This window comes from Zalophus californianus, chromosome 1 (genome assembly GCF_009762305.2).
Source record: "Zalophus californianus isolate mZalCal1 chromosome 1, mZalCal1.pri.v2, whole genome shotgun sequence".
Classification (NCBI taxonomy): Eukaryota; Metazoa; Chordata; class Mammalia; order Carnivora; family Otariidae; genus Zalophus; species Zalophus californianus.
The window spans coordinates 4,258,395-4,281,730 of record NC_045595.1 but is presented as its reverse complement, the minus strand read 5'-3'; the positions used below and the strand labels follow the sequence as shown (position 1 = coordinate 4,281,730).

General features: G+C 55.5%; 1 protein-coding gene across 1 annotated transcript; it reads left to right on the top strand.

Moving 5' to 3' along the window:
• Positions 1-423: 423 nt before the first annotated feature.
• Positions 424-23,235, top strand: LOC113916121 (4-galactosyl-N-acetylglucosaminide 3-alpha-L-fucosyltransferase FUT5-like). The gene is given in 5 exon segments (XM_035723502.1): positions 424-500; positions 1,412-1,511; positions 22,163-22,231; positions 22,233-22,479; positions 22,482-23,235. Coding segments are annotated over 5 exon segments (561 nt in total). The 3' UTR covers positions 22,550-23,235.
• The last annotated feature ends 101 nt before the right edge of the window (positions 23,236-23,336 follow it).

The following is a 23,336-nucleotide window of genomic DNA, read 5'->3' as shown; positions in this document are numbered from 1 at the left end:
CTCCTCTCCTCTTCTCTGGGATGAAGCCCCGTCCCCGGTGGGCTGGGTGACAGTGTCGCGCCAGCAGCAGCCCAGTGGGCGCCAGCTTGGCCCTGAAGACCGGAGCCGGGCACCGCCCCCCAACAGCCCTTCCTGCAGCGCCCCCTGCAGGTCACAGGCCATCCCCTCTCTGCGCTCCCCCCGCCCAAAGCCAATGGCATGTGGAAAACACACCCAGGGCCCACGCACGACCTGACTCCAAATTCTTGGGCATTGGAGCAGAGCACCCCCGACCCGCTGGCCCAGGAGCCTTGTCCCCAGGTGACAGGTGGCTGACAGGCCACCAGGATCCTGCAAAGCAGGGGCCTGTGGCGGGCACCAGAGAAGAATCCTGATCCTCGCCGGCCGCCGCCTGTCAGGCCCAGTGATTTAGGCAGCCTGGGAATGTCGGCCCTGGCCCCTAGCGTGCTGCGGAACGGGCTCTGGCAGCCAGAAAGGAAGGCTTGCTGCAGCATGTCGAGGTGGGCCATGAATTAGGGCTCTCTGGGCTTTACCCTGGGGAGCGGGGTCGGGCACTGCAAGTGGCCTGGAGGCAGCAGGAGCCGGGCCCTGAGGCCCCCTTCTCGCCCCATCCCTCACCCTTTCCCCCCCACCACCCACCCAGGTGCCGACATGGTTGGAAGCCGGACTTGGAGCCTTGCTCTCTGTCCACCCTGGGCTGTCATTTGGCCAGATGTCGGGCAGCTCGGATCTAGCGTGTGCAGAGCCCGGGCCCCGCTGGCTGCAGCTGGGCTGGCCTCACCAGCTCACTACCCCATAGCCACTCCGAGTCTCCCGCCGCAGGGGGCACCGGCTCCAGCTCGGGGTCGCGGCCAGGCCGGAGAAAGGCTGGGAGGAGACGTGGACCTGCCGAGCCCTGAGAGCGCTCGGGTCCCAGACCTGCACCAGAGTCCCAGCTCTTGGTTCTTTTTTTTTTTTTTTTTTCTTTTTTTAAAGATTTTATTTATTTATTTGACAGAGAGACACAGCGAGAGAGGGAACACAAGCAGGGGGAGTGGGAGAGGGAGAAGCAGGCTCTCCGCTGAGCAGGGAGCCCGATGCGGGGCTCGATCCCAGGACCCTGGGATCACGACCTGAGCCGAAGGCAGACGCTTAACGACTGAGCCACCCAGGCGCCCCCCAGCTCTTGGTTCTTTACTGGTTTTATTCTCAGTGGCAAGTGGGGACAACAGGGTCCCTCCCTCAGCAATGTTCCAGGAAGAGGGAAGCCCCCCCTTCTGTGCCCTCTGAGGGGGAACAGGCCCTTAGGCTCCTGCACAGGCTGGTGTGTCCCTGCTGCAGCCGGCAGGGGGCAGAGCCCACCGATGCTTGGCCCGCTGCCCCCAAGCCCTGTGGGGTGAAGGAGTCAGTTTGTGTCCCTGCCCCTCTCCAGGCCACTGTCCTCTCCCTTCCCTTCCTCACTCATCCTGCCCGCCACAGCCGGCAGAACGGGGGCGACAGTGAGAGCCGTTTCAGCGGACCTGGTGCTGCAGGTAGGGCCTCTGGTCACCGAGGGCCGAAAGGGGGACCTGGTCAAGGCTCAGCAGTCGGTCACTTCGCAGCCGGATCTACCCAGGCCTCCCCACACACCCTTCCTCAGCCCCCTGGCTCTTTTTTTTTTTTTTTTTTTTAAGATTTATTTTATTTTAGAAAGCGAGAATGAGCATGACTGGGAGAAGCAGAGAGAGAATCTCAAGCAAACTCCACACTGACCACAGAGCCCGACATGGGGCTTGATCACATGACCCCGAGATCACAAGTCGAAACGAAGAGTCAGGCACTTAACTGATGGCCACCACCACCCCCCACCCCTGGCTCTTTGTGAAGCCCGAGCCCCAGAGGAAAAGCAAAAGTTCACAGCCAGCCAGTCCCTTCCTGCTTCCTAGCCTCAGTTTCCCCTTTAGCTGGCTCAGACCAGGGCTGTGCTGGACACTTATTCAGCCCTCTCTGGGCTGGCTGGCCGCCAGTGTTGGAGCAGGCCCCCCCGGAATGGGGCAGGAAGGAGTGGCTGCCTGCTGGGCTCCAGGGACCCCCCCCCCCCAAGTCCAGACCCCCTTGCCCGTAAACATTTATGAGGCTCTGAGGGACTGACATCATACTGCCCCATGCAGAGACCCCAGGGGGGCCGGCCTTGTTTATAGTATCCAGTCCCCACACACACACTCTGCCTGGGACCCCACCTCCTGCCCCAGCGGCCCCTGCTTGGGGTAGTGAAGGACCTTTCCAGAGTACAGTGGTCCCCCTGTCCCCATCCTGAGCTTGATGAAGCCATTTCCAGCCCCAGGCAGTCTGGTCTGGAAGAAAAGGAGGAACTCAGAAAGGGCCTCTCCAGGGCAAGGGACTGGGGAGAGCAGGAGGGCTTCCTGGGGGAGGACAAAGTGCGGTAGGGAAGCGAGAGTCAGAAGATCCGAGGATGAGGTCTTGCTGGATGTGCCTGAGGGGGAAAGGCGTCCTGGGCAGAAGACAGATCAAAGGCCTGATGTGGGGGACAGAGCAGGGCCGCTGAGTGAGAAAGGGCCTGCTGTTCCTCCCGGGGCCGACCTCTGGGGCAGCGGGGCACACGCTCCCCTAGGCCCCCATCCCTGGAGACACCCTGCCCGGTGGGGACAAGCCTGCAAGGACTGACAAGCCTCCAGGCTCTGCTGCGGGGTCTCGAGCTCTCTGTAAAGCCAAGAAAATGTGAGCGGGCTAAATCCGACCAAGAAGAAGAGCTAGGGGAGCCTCTCCCCACGGCCAGGAAGGCTCAGTTGTTACTGTTAGCTCATCCAATCCTTGCAACAGCCCTAGGAGGGAGCTGCTCTTGCTGGTCCTGTTTTACAGATGGGGAAACTGAGGCCCAGCCAGGCGGCTTCATAGGGCCTGGCTCGCAGCAGGCTCGCGACCTTAGTTCTTTGATGGTCATTAGCGATCGTGGGGCAACAACCTATCTGAAAGGCTTCCCAGGTGGTCTCAATTGGAGTCCAGTGGGACAAGGCCAGGTGATCTCAAAAGCAACACCCCCACGGATTCCTTTAAAAAGTTACATGGCCGGAGTGCCTGGGTGCCTCAGTCGGTTAAGCACCGGCTGTTGATCTTGGCTCAGGTCTTGTGAGTTCGGGCCCCACGTTGGGCTCCATGCTGGGCATGGAGCCTACTTTAAAAATAAAATAAAAAATGAAAAACCACCTTGCATGTGGGTCAGGGCGGGACACACCAGTCTGTGGAGAAGGGCGGGTGGGGCCTGAAGGGCTCATCCTTCCGCCCTCTAACCCCTTTGTGAATCCGCCTGACTTTAGACGCTGTCCTGGATCTGCCCACTTCTGCGTCCCTCCGCGGCCCCAAGCAGGGGCTGGCCCCCATCATCGCCCCGTTGGCACAACACAGCCTCCTCCCCTGACCTGCCGCTCCCACCCTGCAATCTGTCTTCCCTGATGCAGCCACCAGAGGGTGCCCGGGAGCGTCTGGGTCGGGCCCTGCCCTCCGCCCACAGCCCTCCAGGGCTCCCACCTTCTTCAGAGTAAAAGTCCAAGTCCTCCCTGAGGCCCACAGGCCCTGCACGACCTGCCTGTCTCCTCCCTACCTCCCCCTCCCTCTCTACCCCTCGCTCCCTCTGCTTGCTGTTCCTTCAACACACCAGGCCAGTGCTGCCCCCAGGGCCTTTGTATTGCCTGTGCTCTCTGCCTGGAACACTCTTCCCCCAGACAGCCCCACAGCCACCCCCTCACCTCCAGTTCTCAGCTCAAATGTCACCTCCTCATTGAGGCCTCTCTGACACCTCACAGAAGTGACATCCCACCCGGCCAGCACTCCCTACACACCCTCTACCTACTGCCAGTTTTGCCCACAGCACTTAGCAGCTTCTAGATCCATGTCCGTCACATGCATTGTCTCACGGACCGTGTATCTCCCTGAGGGCTGGGACATATCCTGGCTGTTACACCCTCGGGTCACAAGCAGCCGAGGGACCTAGTGGGGCTCTGTAAATCTGTGGCCCAGCCCTGCTTCCTGGGTGCGAGCGCTGGGCAAGGTCCCATTCACGACATCCCCATTAGATGATGGCCGGGCAGGGGGGCCACAGGGAAAGCAACCGTCCATAAACCAAAGCTCAAGTCAAGACTTGGAAGGCACAAGTATTTACTGAGAACCTATGTGTGCCAGGCATTGTCTCGGGCCTGGGGTCACATCAACCAACAAGACCAATGACATTCCCTCCTTGGTGAAGGCCCTGAGGCTGGACGGAGCCTGGTGCACCACCACCCCACCCCCTCCCCCTGCGAGGAGGCCATGTGGCCGGGTGGGGTGCACCATGGGGTCCCTGTGAAGTGAGGGAAGGGGCCAATGTCAGGGCGTGTGTTACCAGCGGACACACAAGTCAGGCGGGGTTTGCTGTTGTGGGGGTGCTGACTGCTGGGGGACCATGAAATCCATCCTGCTTTCCCTGCAATGCTTCCAGTTTTCACTTCTGAGTGAAAACCTTTCCCTTGTCCCGGCAAAGACCCCCAGAGCAGCACCAGCCCACTTGAACATGCCCAAAAGGGCTGCTCTGGAAGGGGGCCTGAGCCCCGAGTGCCTTGGGGCACCAGACATCTGTGCCCACAGGGTCCTCCCTACAGAGGGGCAGATGGGGGTCTTCTGACTGGGTTCTGGTGGGGAGCCTCAGCCCAGAGTCACCACCTCAAAGCCTGAAGCCAGATTAGTCATCACTTCAGGGTTCTGGAAGTGGGGGGGGGGGGCGGAGCTTTGCCCCCCCAACCCCCGGTCTGGCTTGACATCCAGGGCTCAGAACCCAGCGGAGCCCCCAGTTCTGTGGATACAAGTCAGCTCCAGCGTCCACAGCCGGAGAGTGATTTGCTGGTGGGGAAACAGGCACAGAACAGTCACCCCCGCCAGGACCTCTGGTAGTTCCCCTGCAGTTACCCCTCACCCTTTTACTCTGGTCCTTTTTGGATTAGGAGCAGAGAGAGGCCTGGATTGGCCCCCAGCCCCATATCCTTCCTCAGAGCCAGCCAAGCCGCCTGGGGGCTTCACGGAAGACTGGGTGGTCGGCCTCGGCCCAACCCAGCCCCCGGCTCACCTCCAGGAGCCCCGCTGGGCTCTGAGCGGTCCCTGAACCAGAGCAGGAAAGGTGTGAGCCAGGGCCAGGGCAATGCTCTGGGGACTGGACAGGCGGGAGGGCTCTCAGCCCAGTTGGAGGGGCTGCAGGCAGACCCACGGCCTGGCCTGAAATTCTCCCTCCTTTCTGAAAAACCCATCTACATGCTTTCGCTTTGCCATTTTTTCCCCCACAGCAAAATTACTTAAAATCTATTTTACAGTTTCTTTTTTTTTTTCAGTAGGTGAAACCGACTCAGACCACAGAATTTACAACATGCCAGAGGGTGTTCAGAAAAAAAATACCTCTCTCCCCAGCCACCCCCCACCCTGCCGCCCTCCCCAGAGGCCGCCAGCCCGGTTTCTTGTTTCTCCTTTCAGCAATGTTCCATGCCGAAGCAAGCACGTCTGTATATTTTCTCTTCCTCCTACAGAAAGTCTATCACACTGTCCCTGCTGTTTCACAGACCTGAGTCTGGTTTCCCGACAACAACACATCTTGGATTTCTTCCTGCACAGTAAAAACCCATCGCTTGCTTTTAACGGCCGCATAATATTCCATCCTGTGGCTGTACTGTCATCCCCATTAAAGCACCTTTCTCTCTTCCCAGGTTTTTTGCTACTAGCAAGAGCTCAGCGATGAAGAAGGGTCTGTTCTAAAAGCCATTTTGCATGTGGGTGAATATACCCACACGCTTCCTGAATTTTTTTTTTTTTTTTAAATTAACGACCTGTGTTTTTTAGGGCAGTTTCAGGTGTACAGAGGAATTGAGCAGAGTCCGGAGTTCCTATACACCAACTTAGCCCCCCACACAGTGTCCCCTTTCATTAACAGCTCCCATCACTGCAGTACATTTGTTACAATCGGTGACCGCATATCGATACATTGTTAGAAACTAACATCCATAGCTGACATTAGGGCCCTCCCTTGCTGGTGCTGTACTTTCTGTGGGTTTGGACAGATGTAGCATGGCCGGTACCCACCTCTACCAGATGAGAGTAGTCTCCCTGCCCTAAAACTCTGGGCTCTGCCCATTCATCCGTCCCCACCCACCACCACCCCGGGAGCCACCGATCCTTTGACTGTCTCCAGTTTTGCTTTTCCAGAATGTCACAGAGTTGCAATCCTACGGTGTGTATAGCCTTTTTCAGACTGGCTTCTTTCACTTGATCATATGCATTTAAGATTCCTCCGAGTCTTTCTGTGGCTGGATGGCTCATTTCTTTTTAGCGCTGAATAACATTCCATTGTCTGGATGTCCCACAGTTTATCCATCACCCGCTGAAGGATGTCTGGGTTGCTTCCAAGTTTTGACAATTAGGAACAAAAGCTGCCATAAACATTCCTGTGCAGGTTTTTGTGTGGACATAAGTTTTCAACTCCTTTGGGTAAATACCAAGCGGTGCAGTTGCTGGATCGTATGGGAAGAGTATGTTTACTTTTGTAAGAAACCTCCAAAAATGCCTTCCAGAGTGGGCTGGACTATTTTGCATCCCTACCAGCAGTGAATGAGAGAGCTCCACATCTTCACCAGCATCTGTGTTGTCTGGAGCTCCAGATTTCGGCCTTTCCAGTAGGTGTATAGCAGTATCTCATGGTAGGAGCCAAGCATGGTTCCAATATCACGTGTTTTTTTTAAAGATTTTATTTATTTACTTGAGAGAGAACACCCGGGGATCATGACCTGAGCTGAAGGCAGATGCTTAACCGACTGAGCCACGCAGGCGCCCCTCCAATATCTTTAACACGAAATGATTTCTTTGCAATCCAGGCTAGGAAGGAGGTGGTGCTAGTACCCCATTTTACAGTTGGAGAAACCAAGGCTCAGGGAGGGACAGCTACTTGCGCAGGGTCATACAGCAAACGAGGGCAGAGCCAGGGCCTTGTGATTGACTCCAGATCACTTCTGCCTGCAGTGTCCCGGGGCCCCGGGCACTGGGGACACAGTAGCGATCCAGGCAGATCCAGTCCAGGGGATCTGGACCCTCCTGAGGCTCACAGTCCAGTGGGGGAGAGAGACATGCGAGCAGGCAGTTACAAGTCAGGCTGACCAGGACCGATGCAGACTAGGACCGTAATGTGGTTGAACGGGGAGAGAGGGGCCCAGAGGAATCGCCTGGCCCGATGTCCAAGGAGGATTCAGTAAACTCCCATGGGTAACAGGTTCAGCTGAGGCTGGCACGTGGGGAGCCAGAGGGTGGGAGGAAGCTGGGAGAGCCAGAGCAACCCTCCACCCCTGACCCAGGAGGAGACTGCCTGGCATGGGGTGGGGCTGCAGAGATGCACAGCCCTGGTCTCCCGTCTCCGTCTCCACCGGAAAGGAAATGGCAGGGTGGGGGTGGGGGTCTGCCTCTCGCCCCAGGCTGGCCCCCTGGTGGGCCAGGACACCCCCCTCCTCACCCCCACTCCCTCTCTAGCCCCCATTAGTGAGGCCACCTGCTACAGGGGCCTCAGTGCCAGGCCTTCCCTGCCCACACTCTGCCCCAGTGACCACCACTAAAAATGAACAATGAGCCAAGGCAGGCAAGACCTGGAGGGGGTGGTGTGGGGGCAGAGAGGTCCCCTGGGCCCCCTCCCCATCTCGCTTCCTCCCGCCCTCCACTCCAGCCCCTGGGAAACTCATCAGGAGTCACCTTGCTGAAGGGCCATCTGAGCACCTTCTGTGGCTTAGTCAACCTCTTCATCACCTGCCTGCCCTCCCCCTCCCTGGACGCCCCCTCCCCCACCAGCGAAGGTTGTCACATGAAGCAGACAAAAATACAGATGGCCAGTTAAGTTTGGACTTCAGGTAAACCACATTTTAGGGTATGTTAGCATATGTCCCATCCAATTTGTGGGACACACTTACGCTAAAACCTGATCCACTGTTTATCTGAAGTTCAGATTCAGCTGGATGCTATCTGGCAGCATTTTCTAGTCCCCCGGGATGGGAAGTGGGCCTCAGTTGTCCTTCCTGCATTATGGGTGAGTACCCGGATGCTGATCAACATTGGCCAATCAGAGGGACCCTGCCCCTCGGAAATGCTGGGGGGCTCCCGTCAGGTGTGTCCTCCCACTTAGACACTGGACTTGGGGCTCCAGGGGGGGCCCAGGTAGGATGGGAGAGGTTGAGGCCACATCTAGCTGCCAACTGCAATGGTCGTATTTTAATTTGGATGCTGAAATTGTGACTCTGGAGGAAGTCCAGAGGTCCCTGGGGGAAAGGAAAGGAGGGGCCCCATGCTGCCTCCCCCGAGTACCCACTGTGTGAGGTCTGTTATCTCCTTGACCTTTGCACAGCCCCGATGGTGAGGGCACAGTCCCCGATTCCCAGGTATGAATCCCAGCTCTGCCCCTTGCGAGTTGTATGACTCTGAACCAAGTGTTCTCGCTATGCCTCAGTCTCCTCGCCTGTAATATGGGGATAATACTGCTGCTAATAATAATAGCACCCAACTCTCAGGGCCGTTGAGAGGATTAAATGCATTCATATATTCAAGGAGCTTGGCCTGGCACAAAGTTAGCCCCCTTAAGTGATGGCCTGTCCTGGCCTCTCTCCCGGCCCCAGAGGGAGGGACTGAGCGGGAATCAGAGGCTAATTTTAGCCCTGATGACACCCCCTGGCCTCCTGCCTTGTCCAAACATCCTCAGCCAAGCATGAGGTTCAAAGCATCCCCCCCGCAACCTCTGACATCCAAGGAGCCTGTTTATTCATTCCTGTTGGCGAGGCATTCCTTGCCTGTCTGCGCCTGCCATCAGGCTCCATCCCCATGTGGCCTGCCCTGTGTCACCCAGGGTCAGGAACATCTCACCTGTAGGCCACTTGGAGACAGCCAGGGGCGAGGCAGTCAGGGTGGGGAGCAAGGAAGAGGGTGGGTGAGGGCCACTCCTGCCCCAAAGTTCCCCTGAAGTCTTCATTAATCATTTCCCAGGATTCCAAATTTCTGTCTGGCTTGACTCACAAATGCTGTAATTTATCCAACACCTGCTCAGGAGCAGCGACTGGGTGCCAATTCCTACAGGAGTACCCAGGCGCTTGTCCCACAGGGCTCCCAGTCTAGGGGGAAAGGCAATGACAAGCCAAGAAACAGGAGAATTTTCCAGCTGTGCTTAGTACTTGCAAGACAGTACTAAGACAGTACCATTCATTCATTTGCTCATTCATTCATTCATTCATTCATTCAAGGTGTGTTTATTGAGGCCCTCTTGTGTGTCCGGCACTGTTTAGGGTGCTGGGGCTCAGCAGGAAACAAAGCAGAGCCAGATCCCTCGTGGGGCTGACTTTCTGGTGGGAGAAAGGCAAGAGCGAATGATGCCAATAAGTCGAACACATGGTCTAGTTAAATGGCAGTAATTGTTGCGGAGAGAAATAAAGCAGGAGAGGGGCTGGGGAGTGCTGGTGGGGGCAGTTGGAAAGACAATGATTCAAAAGAGCGATATCTGAGGAAGCCACGTGGGTACGAGGGAGAGAGTGCCAAGCTGCGGGAACAGCACATGCAAAGGTCCTGGGGTATGAACAGTGAGGAGGCGTGTGGGGAGATGCAGCAGGACCTGGGGGCTTTGCCGCTGAGATCGATGACAGCCACGGGAGGGTCTTGAGCAGAGACATGGCCCGAAATTCCACCATCCGGCTCTACCTTTGTTCCCAGGCCAACCCCCAGCGCGGGCACCCTCCAGGTTGAGGGCAGAGCCAGGGGCCACAGCTGGGCCGGGAACCTGAGTGGCTGCAGGTGGATTCCGACGGTAAATTCAGGCACATTCAGAGACCTTGGGTAGGGGGGAATTGCTGCTTGCCGGAGCATGCCAGTGGGGATGGGGGCAGGGGCAAATTCTGGACACATCTTCTGCACGTGGCATCTCCATCTGCTCCCCGCAGGGCCAGGCCCGGTGCCCAGGTCACTGGCATTCCTGGCCCAGATCTTTGCCAGTGGAGGGACAGGTGTCTTGGAATGCTGGAAAACGTCCTCCAAAAACAAACCAACAAATTCTAAGCTTTTCTGTTTCCTTGTCCCAACAGATCTCTGAACTGCTTTCTGTCTTGCAAAACACCTTCGCTGGCTTTTCTGATTCTAAAACCACCACACGCGAGCGAGCTCCACAGAGCCTTTCCAGGGCGAGAGGAAAAAGGGCCCTTTGTTCCCCGGCCCCCAAGTCTTCCCTGGAATCTTCTATCTCCCGCGCTGGGCAGCGGCGATGCACCTAGGCACTGATGTTTCTTCACATCGTGTTTTGCAACGGCTTTTTTCCACTCAACAATAGAGGGCCCCACAGCTTTTATTTCCAGAAATTGGAAAATGAAGCGTGTCCGGCCCCCCCCGCTCACCCACCACGGGCTGAAATTTAAGCCACGTGAAGCGGCCGGGCCGGGGTGCCAGGGGCGGGCAGACCCCAACGTGCCAGGGGGCCAGGGTGAGGAAAGGCGCCGGGCGGGCAGCTCAGGGATGCCAGGTTTCTGTCACCTGGAGCTTCCTCCCTCCCTCTCCCCACAGCAGCCCCCAGCACCGTGAATATGGACAGGAAGAGACAGCGTTCTTAAAGATAACCTAGGAGGGGAAACTGAGGCCCAGAAAGGGCCAGGGGTCCAGGCCTGAGGGTTTCCAACCCCCTGCCCACAGTTCTGCCCCCACAGAGCCCTTCAAACGTTGCGGGAGCACGAGGGAGACGCACCAGGTCACCTGAAGAGGGTGCCAGCGTTGGCTTCCTTCTGAAGAGGAGATGACCGGGACCCAGAGAGGTGACATGACTCACCGAAGGTCACACAGCTGCCAGAGGTCAAAGTCTGTTCCCTGAAGCTCTTGTGGTCAAGAGCTCTGAGGTCAGACAGACGGGTCCAGGTTCCAGCCCAGCTCTACCACTCAGGGGCTGCAGGGTGGATTCTGACTTTAAATGAGGCCTTCTGGAACATTCTAGAACATTCTGGGGTTGGGAGAAATTGCTGCTCTCTGGAGAGAGCAAGAGCCAAGGGAGGCTGAGGGGTCTTTTTGGTGGTGTGGGGTGGGGGGGTGAATTCCAGACACTCTGTGAGCCTGTTTCCCTGTCTGCACAGTGGACACTCAGTAATCCCTGCAGTGCCTTTGACTGGGGCTGAGTGGGAGGATGGAGGGGCACCGGTGGGTGAGGGTGTGGGGGGCCTGGAGGGCCTCTGCCAAGCCCGCCAGTAACCCCAGAGCTGAGCCAGCCTCACTGGGCCCATCGCTCACCTGCCACCCACATCACACACCTGGGGCTGCTCTCCTCACTGGCTGGCTGCACGCCAGGGGTCCTGGGAGGCCAGGCCAGGGCTGCCTTGCAGGCTGGGGCAGGGCCAGTGTCTGGGGTGGGGGGCACAGAGTGGAGCCTAGGGACCCTTTGTCCGTAGGGTCACTGCCTCCAATTGAGCTGATGTCTGAGAGCTGAACATCTCCCTCTTTCTGGAAGTTTCTCCAAGGCTCAGAGGGGAACCTTCCTTGGTCCCTGGCCACCCGGGCCAACATCAGGGGATGCTAGGGTGACCGCATCATGCCCAGGCACTGTGCCTGCACCCCCATCACCTTTTCCTGTGCCTCAAATCACACATGTGGTTCATGTCTCACCCATCCCAGCCCAAGAGGGCCCCCTGCCTGCCTCCTGAGCCGCAGCCACCCTTGGCTCACAGCCCCGAGGCCCCAGGGGGAAAGAAATTTCCAGCAGGCTGGCAGCTCCATCACCCACCCAGCCCGGGGAGCAAGGCACTGGGGGGTCCGATGTAGCCAGAGACCCCGGCTGGGGAGTACAGATGGCCCCGCCTCATCCCACACACTGGTGACAGCTCATCCTGAGCCTGAAGGAGGGGGTCCCCCCAGTCTGGGCTCTGGGACCGGCTTCCTTCCAGGGAGGCCTCCCTGGCATTGGCTAGGCAAGTCTTGCACAGAGAGGGTCAGGCAATTTCTCAGGTCACACAACAAATTCAGGACAAGCACCAGCTCCCTCTGGCTTTGGGCAGGAGGGGTCCTCTGACCCCCCAAAGGCTGGACCCCAGGGGTTGACTTTTGGTCCACCTGCACATCCTAAGGCCAGTGGGCTCGAATCCCAACCCCCCCACCCCGCCTGGTCCCACTTCCCAGCTGTTGGAAGCAGACAATAAAAATAGCAATAGAGCCTGAAATAAAATATTAGGCAGAACAGGTGGTTTGAGGCCGTAAAACGAACTGAAGGGAAGGACCATGGCCGGAGGTCCCCGGGGGCAGGTGGCACGTTGAGAAGGAAGAGAGTAAGGGCAGGGTAGGGCATGCCAGGTGGAGGGAACTGGTGCAAAAGGCATGAGGAAGGAGTCAGGGTGGGCGCGGTGGCTGCCGGGGATGATCACTTGCCAACTGGGGCGGTTTGGGAGGTGACCTGCCCTCGCCCGACCCCTGTTACACCCGAGGGTTTCATTCCCAGTCCCTGTCAAGGGGCAGGGCTCGGAGGGAGGGGGATGAGTGGGCAGAATCGGAGGGACCAGGAGCCCCGCAGGCCTCCCATGAACCCCAATCACCATCTCCCTCTTCTCGGCGGTTGGGGCAGCCTGGAGTCGGGGGCTCAGCCTGGCGGCAGTCACTGACCCCAGGAGCACCTCCGGCCTCCTGGTGCCCTGTGGGGCGCTCGGACAGTCAGCTTTGGGGGGCTGGTGTGTGGAACATCCCCGTCAGCCCCTAGCCTCGCTGCTCCTGGTCCAGTCCACACCCACCTGTGACTCAGTGACAGATGGCTAGAGCTCCAGTGGGGTCCAAGGTACCGTTGTGCATGGGGACACTCTGGGGACAGCACCACCTCCATCACCTCTCTAGCCACGGTGACAAATGGATCTGAACCAGCCAACCCAGGAGCAGATGGGAGAGGAGGAACATGGTGGCGGGGGGGGGGGGGGGGGGTCTCCATCTGGCTTCCGTCCCAGCCCCTGGGAGCCTCTGCTGGAAGCCTCTTGGAACCTTCCTGGCCCGGCCCCAGGGTGGATAAAGTGCCTCCTGGCTCCACTGGGGCATCTCAAAGTGGTGTGGAGCCATGACTTCCACAGCAAAGCCCTCCTGCTTGGAGCCTCCCCTAGACAGGGCACTCACTCCCTCTGGAGACAGTAGCAATGAGCAGGGCCAGAGGTGCTCAAGCAGTACGGGACGGACAGCGGGGCACCTGGTCCTGGATCCCTCAGGGAGTGAAAGGCAGGACCAGGGCTCCAACCCAACACATACGCAGACACAGCCAGCCAAACTTTGATCACACATGTGCAATAGACAGAACCTCATGGCCTTCCACTAAACACCTGCTTGGGTTTGGGTTTGTGTTTGTTTTTGTTTTTTTAAGATTTTATTTTTTTTAAGATTTTTTTTATTTGACAGAGAGACAGAGAGAGAGCACAAGTAGGCAGAGTGGCAGGCAGAGGGAGAGGGAGAAGCAGACTCTGGCTGAGCAGGGAGCCCGATGCGGGGCTCGACCCCAGGACCCTAGGACCACGACCCGAGCCGAAGGCAGCTGCTTAACCGACTGAGTCACCCAGGCGCCCCCTAAGATTTTATTTTTTTTTAAGATTTTATTTATTTATTTGAGAGAAAGAATGAGAGAGAGAGAGAGCACATGGGAGAGGGGAGGGTCAGAGGGAGAAGCAGACTCCCTGCTGAGCAGGGAGCCCGATGCGGGACTCGATCCGGGGACTCCAGGATCATGACCTGAGCCGAAGGCAGTCGCTCAACCGACTGAGCCACCCAGGCGCCCTAAGATTTTATTTTTAAGTCCTCTCTGCACCCAACATGGGGCTCGAACTCACAACCCCGAGATCGAGAGTCGCACGTCCCACCGACGGAACCAGCCAGGCGCTCCTGGGTTTTTAAATCCTTGAGATACAACCTGATTTCTTACTCTCTCTTCCAGCCTCTCTGGTTCTTCGGCTTTTGCATCCCCATGGGGCTGTCGGTCCAGCAGAAAAAGCGACACAGTGTGGCCAAAGCTCCCGGGAAGACAGATCTGCCCTGAGCTAGGGTGTAACCAGGGGCCAAGGGGCAAGAGTGTTTCGGGAAGAGCCACTGGTGTCACTGGCGGTTCCTCAGTGCGCTCGAGATGCCAAGTGACCTGTGGCAAGGAATTGCCCTCGGGACCTCGGTCGCCATCGTCGGCAGGGTCGCTGCGGGAAGGCTGACGTCTCGCACCTGGCCGTGGGCGGGGACACAGCAACATAAGGACGGACAGCTCCATGAGTTATAATTTAATAAGTCACCAGATAATTCCCCCTGCCAGAGAGTGAGCCGTGAGTAGATCTGGGCCAGACTCTTGTGTCAATGCCTGGCCCTAGGAGACCCCCCAGCCTCCCGGAACCCCCACCGGCCTGGAAAAGCTAGAAACGTCAAGGCCACAGAAAGCAGCCTCTCACGGAAATGGTATCCGGGCTGGGGACAGGGTGACTCCTGGGAGCTGGACTTCAGACTTTGGCCAGCCTGTAGCAGCTTCTTGCTTCCTAGTCTCCCTGCCTCTGCTCTGTCCCCAGGAGCCTGTCCCCCACATGGTGGCCTGAGAGAGTCTCAGGATGTGGGGACGGCTCTGTCGGAAGCCGCACGTGGCTCCCTATCCCCCCACCCCATTGCTGACCATAGGCAGACACGGCTCCATGTGGCCTGGCCTCCATGCCAGCTCTGACCTCATCTCCTGCTCAGGAAGACCCAGCCTTACCGAATTCCTCCATCCCTCCATTCCTTGCTGCCTCAGGGCCTTAGCACAGGCCTTTCCTCTGCCCAGAAAGCTCTTCTTCCCTCCTTTTTATGAAGAGAACTCCTCTGGGGCTTTAGCTCACAGCTCACATACCCAGGAAGGCCAGACCAGGTCCCATCCTCCTCACTTGGTACAAATTATAATTTTACGTTCACATGACTTCTTGGTGTTTTTTTTTGTTTTGTTTTTTGTTTTGTTTTTGTGTTTTGTTGTTGTTGTTGTGTTTTTTTGTTTTTTTTTTTTTTACCCACTTGCTTCCTGCAATATCCTGGGGGCCCAGCACATAGCCGGTAGTCAAGAAATGTTTGCTGACCGACTCAACACGGGAGTAGGATCTGGTGGAAGTGAAGGTGGGTAGCTGGAAATTCTGCCCACCGGCCCCTTTCCACCCTCCAAGGAATCCCTGCCCACCCTTGAATAGAACCCACTTTGAGAACCAGCAGTTTCAGTCATCTTTTCCCTTGATGGATGGGTCAGCTGCATGCCCAAAGCCACACGAGCCTCAGGGTACTGCCCGTGATGGGGTCTGAGTGCAGGCTCATTGACACCAACTCTAACGTTCCCAGACCCGATTCCAGGGTGGGGTTGGGGTTCCCACACCCACAACACCAAGCAGTTCTAAGGGAATTCAGGCCAATGCCAACACATTTCTGCAGAGACAGCATCGGGTCCTGCAACGTTAGGGGCTCCCTCCTACAAGCCTGCCACCCACCCCCACCTCAGAAGCTGGCTGCAAGCCCAGGCCATCACCTGTGCTTTCTTCTTTTTAAAGATTTTATTTATTTGAGAGAGAGAGAGAGAGCGTGCACGGGTGGGGGGAGGAGCAGAGAGAGAAGCAGGCTCCCGCTGAGCAGGGAACCCAGTGTGGGGATCCCAGGACCCTGAGATCATGACCTGAGCCAAAGGCAGACGCTTCACCGACTGAGCCACCCAGGCGCCCCCATCACCTGTGCTTCTGACACCCAGCTACAGAGAGGAGGTTCCAAGGACCCACTCCTTAGGTTTCATTAATTGGTTAGGCTGGCTCACAGAACTCTGGGAAACACGTTTACCAGATTATTAAAGGACATGATAAATGATATAAATCAACAGCCAGGAGGAGAGAGGCACAGGGCAAAGTATGGGCTTTCTCGCCTTTCCAAGCAAACAACTCTTTGCCAGTAGCCACCTGCTTACCAACCCAGAAGTTCTCTGAACCCTGTCCTTTTGGGGTTTTATGGAGACTTCACACATAGGCATGGTTGACTTACTCACCGGTCACGGGCTGATTCAACTTCCTGGCCACCAGCCCCAACCTTTGGGTGGGTCCAAAAGTAACTTTCATAAACAAGGCACCCATTTCACGTTTATGGCTCCGAAGCCTTTTCGGGAATGAGGGAAGAAGACCGATACATCCAAGAAATAGATTTGGGGGATATGAATGACCAAATACACGTGCAGTTCTTATAAATCATATCACAGCAGAGGCGGGGAGGGTCCCACAGGTAGATTTTTTTTTTTGTAAAGATTTTATTTATTTGACAGAGAGAGAGAGACAGTGAGAGAGGGAACACAAGCAAGGGGAGTGGGAGAAGGAGAAGCAAGCTTCCTGCAGAGCAGGGAGCCCGATGCGGGGCTCAATCCCGGGACGTTGGGATCATGACCTGAGCTGAAAGGCAGACGCTTAACGACTGAGCCACCCAGGCGCCCCCCCCCCACAGGTAAATTTTTGGTGATGGCTTAGCTCCTGGGAGTGGACACCTGGGTCGCCTGATGGCGGGTGTGGGGGTTGGGCTGAGCCGCGCAGTAGCGACAGGTCCAATGGTATGGTCTAATCCACACCTGAGAAACACGTGCCGTGGTCCTAAACTTCCGGTCAACTGCTGGCTACCCCCTGCACGCCGCCCCTCCCCAGGTAAGGCCTCTTGGGGCAAATTTCCCCCCTCCCACAATGCAGTGGGTGCCCCCTGGGCAAGGCCTCGTGCCTGCCCTCCTGGGGTCTTTCTGGGTCCAGGTGGGCCCAAGGTGGAGTGGGGCGTGGGAAGCTCCGATTTAGGTGCCCGAGCACAGGCGGAGAGCCCCCAGAGCCCTGGCCTCCAGCGACACCCCAGAGCCCTTCAGGGTTCCTGACCTTGGACTCTAGAGCCCTGGCCTCCAGCAACACCCCAGAGCCCTTCAGGGTTCCTGACCTTGGACTCTAGAGCCCTGGCCTCCAGCGACACCCCAGAGCCCTTCAGGGTTCCTGACCTTGGACTCTAGAGCCCTGGCCTCCAGCGACACCCCAGAGCCCTTCAGCGTTCCTGACCTTGGACTCTCTCTGTCCTGTCCTTTTGGAAGGAGTTCTGTCTCCCCCTGCAGTTACCCCTCACCCTTTTACTCTGGGATTTTGTGTTTGGTTTTGGTTTCGTTTTTTTTCCTTCTTTCTTTCTTTCTTTTTTAAGATTTTACTTATTTACTTGAGAGAGAGAGTGAGAAAGAGAGAGAGAAAGGGAGAGAGCATGAGCAGGGTGGGGGAGGGAGAGGGAGAGCGGCCCCCCCCCCGAGCAGGACCCTGGGATCATGACCTGAGCCCAAGGCAGATGCTTAACCCACTGAGCCACCCAGGTGCCCCAGTGTCTTTCTTTTCTTTTTTATTTTTTTTTTAAATTTTTTTTAAAGATTTTATTTATTTATTTGAGAGAGAGAATGAGAGATAGAAAGCACGAGAAGGAAGAGGGTCAGAGGGAGAAGCAGACTCCCCGCTGAGCAGGGAGCCCGATGCGGGACTCGATCCCAGGACTCCAGGATCATGACCTGAGCCGAAGGCAGTCGCTCAACCAACTGAGCCACCCAGGCGCCCTCTTTCTTTTCTTTTATGGTGGTTTTTTTCCCCCTGATCTTTGCAGCATTCCAGCACAGTGGCGTTTTTCATTCTGTTTCTAGGGAAAAAAATATCTTGGGTTCAACATGGGTGGGATCCGCCATCCCCCTAAATCTGTGCTCTTCAAGGTCACTGCCAAGGACCTCCTGGCTCCTAGGAGGGACTGCCATAAACCCAGGGCCTGTACTGAAAAGCATAGACTATATTAATTTTAATTACATTTTTAAGTATTAACCCTTTGTGTGTGGCCACCAAGCCCTGGGACAAAAGTAGCAAATGGTCAAGTTTCAGCCCCCTTCCCACTCCTGCCTCGGGCTATCTCCTGGAGGGTCTGTCTGTTGGGTCTCCTTCCCGAAGTTTTGGCGCCAACACGTAATTCTGCACTCCACTCCTCGCGATCATTCAAGGCCAGCCTCCAGTAGCCGCACCCCGCTCTGGCAGCTTTACCCAGCTCTGCCCAGTAGCACAAGCTGTCAGTCACTGATGACATCTCCCAGAACAGCTTCGTTGAGATATAATTTGCAACCCATAACATTCACCCATCTGTACAATTCAATGGTTATATTATTTTTATTTTTTTTAAGATTTTATTTATTTATTTGACAGAGAGAGATACAGTGAGAGAAGGAACACAAGCAGGGGGAGTGGGAGAGGGGGAAGCAGGCTTCCCGCCGAGCAGGGAGCCCGATGCGGGGTTCGATCCCAGGACCCTGGGACCACGACCTGAGCCGAAGGCAGACGCTAACTGAGCCACCCAGACTCCCTGGTTACATTATTTTTAAACGTAACATTGAGGGACGCCTGGGTGGCTCAGTCAGTTAAGTGTCCAACGCTTGATTTCGGCTTAGGTCATATGATCTCAGGGTCCTGGGATCCAGCCCTGCGTCAGGCTCCGCGCTGGCTGGGCGTGGAGCCTGCTTAAGAGTCTCTCTCTCAGGCGCCTGGGGGGCTCAGTTGGTTGAGCGACTGCCTTCGGCTCAGGTCATGATCCTGGAGTCCTGGGATCGAGTCCCGCATCGGGCTCCCTGCTTCTCGGGGAGTCTGCTTCTCCCTCTGACCCTCTTCCCTCTCGTGCTCTCTATCTCTCATTCTCTCTCTCTCAAATGAATAAATAAAATCTTTAAAAAAAAAAAAGAGTCTCTCTCTCTCTCTCTCTCTCTCTCTCTCTCTCTCTCCCTCTGCCCCTCCCCGTACTCACAGGCGCTCTCTAAAAAAATAAGTAAATTAAAATAAAATGTAACATTTAAGGGGCCCCTGGGTGGCTCAGTCAGTTAAGTGTTTGCCTTGGGCTCAGGTCACAAACTCAGGGTCCTGGAATCAGGCCCCACGTGGGGCTCCCTGCTCAGCGGGGAGTCTGCTTCTCTCTCCCAATCCCTCTCCCCTGCTCATGCTCTCTCTCTCAAATAAATAAATAAAATCTTTAAAAATATAAAAAGAAATAAAATGTAACATTTAATAGTTTAAATGTTGCATTACTGGGGTACCTGGCTGGCTCAGCAGGGGGCCCCATGTTGGGTGTGGAGCCTACATAAAATAAATAAAATAAAATAAAATAAAATGTTGCATTTTTTTTAGAACTTATAGCAAAATACATGTGAAGGGCAATTTGCCGTTTTACCCATAGTTAAGTGTGCAATTCGGCAGTATTGAGTGCATTCCGATGGCGTGCAGCCATCCCTACTCGTTCCAAATCTTCGTCACCCCAAATAGAAGTTCTATTCCCAGTAGCAGAAACTCCCGGTTCCCTCTCTCACCCTCCCAGGCCCCTGGTAATCTTTACTTTCTGTCCCTCTGAATTTACCTCTTCTAGATGTTTCTTACAAGTGGAATCATAGAACTTGAGTCCGGCTTTTCTCGCTCAGCCCAATGTCCTCCAGGTTCATCTTGCTGTGGCCAGTGTCAGAATGTCCTTCCTTCTAATAATAATAATATTCCAGTGTGGGGCGCCTGGGTGGCTCAGTTGGTTAAGCCACTGCCTTCGGCTCAGGTCATGATCCTGGAGTCCCAGGATCGAGTCCCGCATCGGGCTCCCTGCTCGGCAGGGAGTCTGCTTCTCCCTCTGACCCTATCCCCTCTGATGTGCTCTCTCTCTCTCATTCTCTCTCTCTCAAATAAATAAATAAAATCTTTAAAAAAAATAATATTCCAGTGTGTGGATGGACAGCGTTCTGTCTATCCATTCATCCCTCAATGTGGATCTGAGTTGTTTCCAAATTTTGGCGGTTGAGAAACGTGCTGATCTGAGTACAGCTGTACAAATAATTGAGGCCCTGCTTTTAGCTCCTTTCGGTAGACCTCAGGGAGTCTGCGTACAACGTTAACTCAAGGTCCAGCTTTCTGAGAAGCAGCCAAACTCTTTTCCCACATATGTGATTTTCAATGTTCTAGCAGCTGTATTAAAAAGAATAGAAAGATACCAGAAAAATTAATTCTAATGATATATTTTATTTCACCCATACATCCAAAGCATCATCTCAATATGTAATCTATAGAGAAGATCACCATGGGATATTTTACAGTCGATCCTGTGAACTCTTTATGATCCAAGGTGCACTTTACATGTTAAGCACATCTCTGTGTACTAAACTCTCACGGCTACTGGAAGACCTGGATCTGTGCCGATACAGTGGCTTTATTCACTCTTCGAGCTGCCTAGTATTTTATTGTAGTGAGAGACCCCAGTTTGACCAGTCCCACATCGGCGGACACATAGCTTGTCCAAAATGCCCTGCTAGGCACATCTGTGGCATTTGGGCCGATCCCTCTAGCCAGTGGTTGCGCACATTTTAAATTATGATGCTCACCAGTTTTCCTTTCTTAGAAATTCTAGAGCAACACATGCTTTTTTTTAAGATTTTATTTTTTTACTTATTTTTTTGAGACAGTGAGGGCAAGTGAGTATGAGTAGCGGTGAGGGAAGTGGGCAGAGGGAGAGGGAGAGAGAGAGAATCCCAAGCAGACTCTACGCCCAGTGGGGAGCCCAACATGGCACTCGGACTCATGACACTGGGATCATGACCTGGGCAGAAATCAAGAGATGGATACTTAACCGACTGAGCCACCCAGGTGCTCTAAGATTTTATTTTTTAAAATGATCTCTAGGGGCGCCTGGGTGGCTCAGTTGGTTAAGCATCTGCCTTCAACTCAGGTCATGATCCCAGGGGCCTGGGATCGAGCCCCACATCGGGCTCCCTGCTCAGCGGGGAGCCTGCTTCTCCCTCTCCCTCTGCCTACCTCTCTGCCTGCTTGTGCTCTCTCTCTCTCTCTCTCTCAAATACATAAGTAAAATCTTTATAAAAAAATAATCTCTACACCCAGTGTGGGGCTCAAGCCCACAATCATGAAATCAAGAGTCGCAGGCTCAACCAACTAAGCCCGCCAGACACCTGAACGGCACAACAGGCTTTTGGTAGAAGCCACATGTATACTTAATATTTTTCTAGTAGCCACATTTTCAAAATTGTAAAAAAAAAATGGAGAAATTAATTTTTTAAAAGACTGTCTTCAACACAACAGTTCCTAACTTATATGATTTCCATGTGTAATCAATATAAAAATTATTGAGATCTTTACATTCTGTCTTTGATACTGTACCTTGGAAATCTGGTGTGTCTGTTACATTTGGTATGCCTCAAATTTGGACACTCAGTTTTCATCAACGATCCTTGATCTGCATTTAGACTCCATAAGATGGAGAGTTGAAAAAGCAGATTTGCACATCCAGGATGTTCCAAATATACTTCAAAGGTTTGCAATCAATGAATTGACTATCTGAGGTTGCGTTTGGTTTTGCTTGATCTTCCTTTTTATTTAAAGACTTTAAGTCATCTCTGCACCCAATGTGGGGCTCAAACTCACAACCCCGACATCAAGAGACAAACCTCAGCCAACTGAGCCACCAAGTGCCCTACTTTCTATTTTGAAGTTGTTTTTCACTCAGAGAAGAGAGTATCAGTTTTTAAATTTAAATTAGCATAAAAAACGCTGTTTCTCAGACACAACGGCCACATTGCAAGGGCTCCATGGCCTTACAGGGCCAGCGGCCGCCGAATCTGATGGTGCAGAGACAGAGCCTTTCCCCGACTGCAGAAAGCCCTGTGGGACGGTGCCTGCTGTGTGAGGAGCTCCACCTGCAAAGCGGCAGAGGAGCTCGGGGTTAGGTCAGGAAGGGAGACTTTAGGTTCTGGATCATAATGGCTCTAGCCGGGGTTCAAGCCTCAACTCCCGGGCACTGGGGAAGTCTGGGAAGGGCTGGGAGGGGCAGGGTCAAGGTGGGAGCTGAGAGCCTTGGGACCTACCGCAGCCCCCTGGGGAGCCCTCCCCAGATACAGAGGCTGTGCCGCCTGACGGCTGGGGAGCCTGGGCTCTGGGGTTGGGATTCTGGCTCGGCCTTGTCTCCCGCCGAGTCACGTGCCCCCAGTGTGCTCACCTATAAACTGCCAAAAACCAACAGTGCCGACCCCAGGGCTAACGAATGTCACTTTGGAAACCCAGGTGTGGCCACAGGCGTGGGCTGTCGTGTTTCTCCTCAGTGATGCTCTCTCCACTGTCCCCCCCCCACACAGTCTCTCCACAAGTTTTACCTAGCTTTCGAGAACTCTCTGCATCTTGACTACATCACAGAGAAGCTGTCCATGGAGATCCTCCTGGAGGAGGCCTCCTGGGGGCCTGCACCATACCGTGGTGCTGGGTCCGAGCAGGAGGAACCACAAGAAATTCCTGCCTCCCGATGCCTTCTTCCACATCAGTGACTTCCAGAGCCCCAAGGAACTGGCCCAGTACCTGCTGCCGCTGGACAAGGACCACACCCTCTACCTCGGCTACTTCTGCTCACGGGAGACCCTGCGGCCTCCATCCTTCAGCAGGGCCCTGATGTTCTGCAAGGCTGCTGGCGGCTGCAGGAGGATTCCCCCTACCCGGCGGTGCCCAGCGCAGCCTCCTGGTTCACGTGAGCTGGCCAGCCTGGGGTGTGGGCTGCTCCAGACACACCTGCTGGGGACCTCACTGCCAGGGTGGTGGCTCACTGATTGCTGGGGAGCTCACTGAGCTGGGGCTTCCCTTACTGAGCACCTGTGTGGCCAGGAGATCAGCTCTAAGGGATCCTACCTCCCAGGAGCCTCACCTCCGGGGGTCTCACCTGCTGGGGACCTCGGTTGTTGGGGACCTCGCCTGCCTGGGGACTCACCGGCCAGAGGAGGGGCATCCCCACCTGCTGGGAATCTCACGTGCTGGGATCTCATTTACCTGGGACTTCACCCACCCGCACTATGCTGCCAGGACATCGGCTCTAGGGACCTTACCTGCCAGGGGCCTCACCTCCTGAGGGGCCTCACCTTCTGGGAACCTCGGCGGTTGGGGACGTCACCCGCTGGGGATCTGAAACAGGTCATCTAGCCTCACGGGGACTCACTTGCTAGGAGCCTCACTGAACTGGGGTGTCACCTGCTGCACCCCTCACCCACTAAAACTCCCCTTGGGGTCCCACTCACTGGTGAGGGGTCTGCTAGATTTGCTTGTGGTTATCATTGCTGTTGCTCACTGCCTGCAGGGCATGCGGAGGGACGATACTGGCACCATTCTCCGGATGGGAATGCTCCGAGGAAAACCGATGTCTTCTCCCTTATTTTAGAACAGCGGTTTGCACCCAGGGCGACTCTGCCTGCCCGGGCACACTCGGCAAAGGCTTGGGAGGCTCGTGCTTGGCACAGCTGGAGATGGGCTGAGAGCATCCAGTGGGTG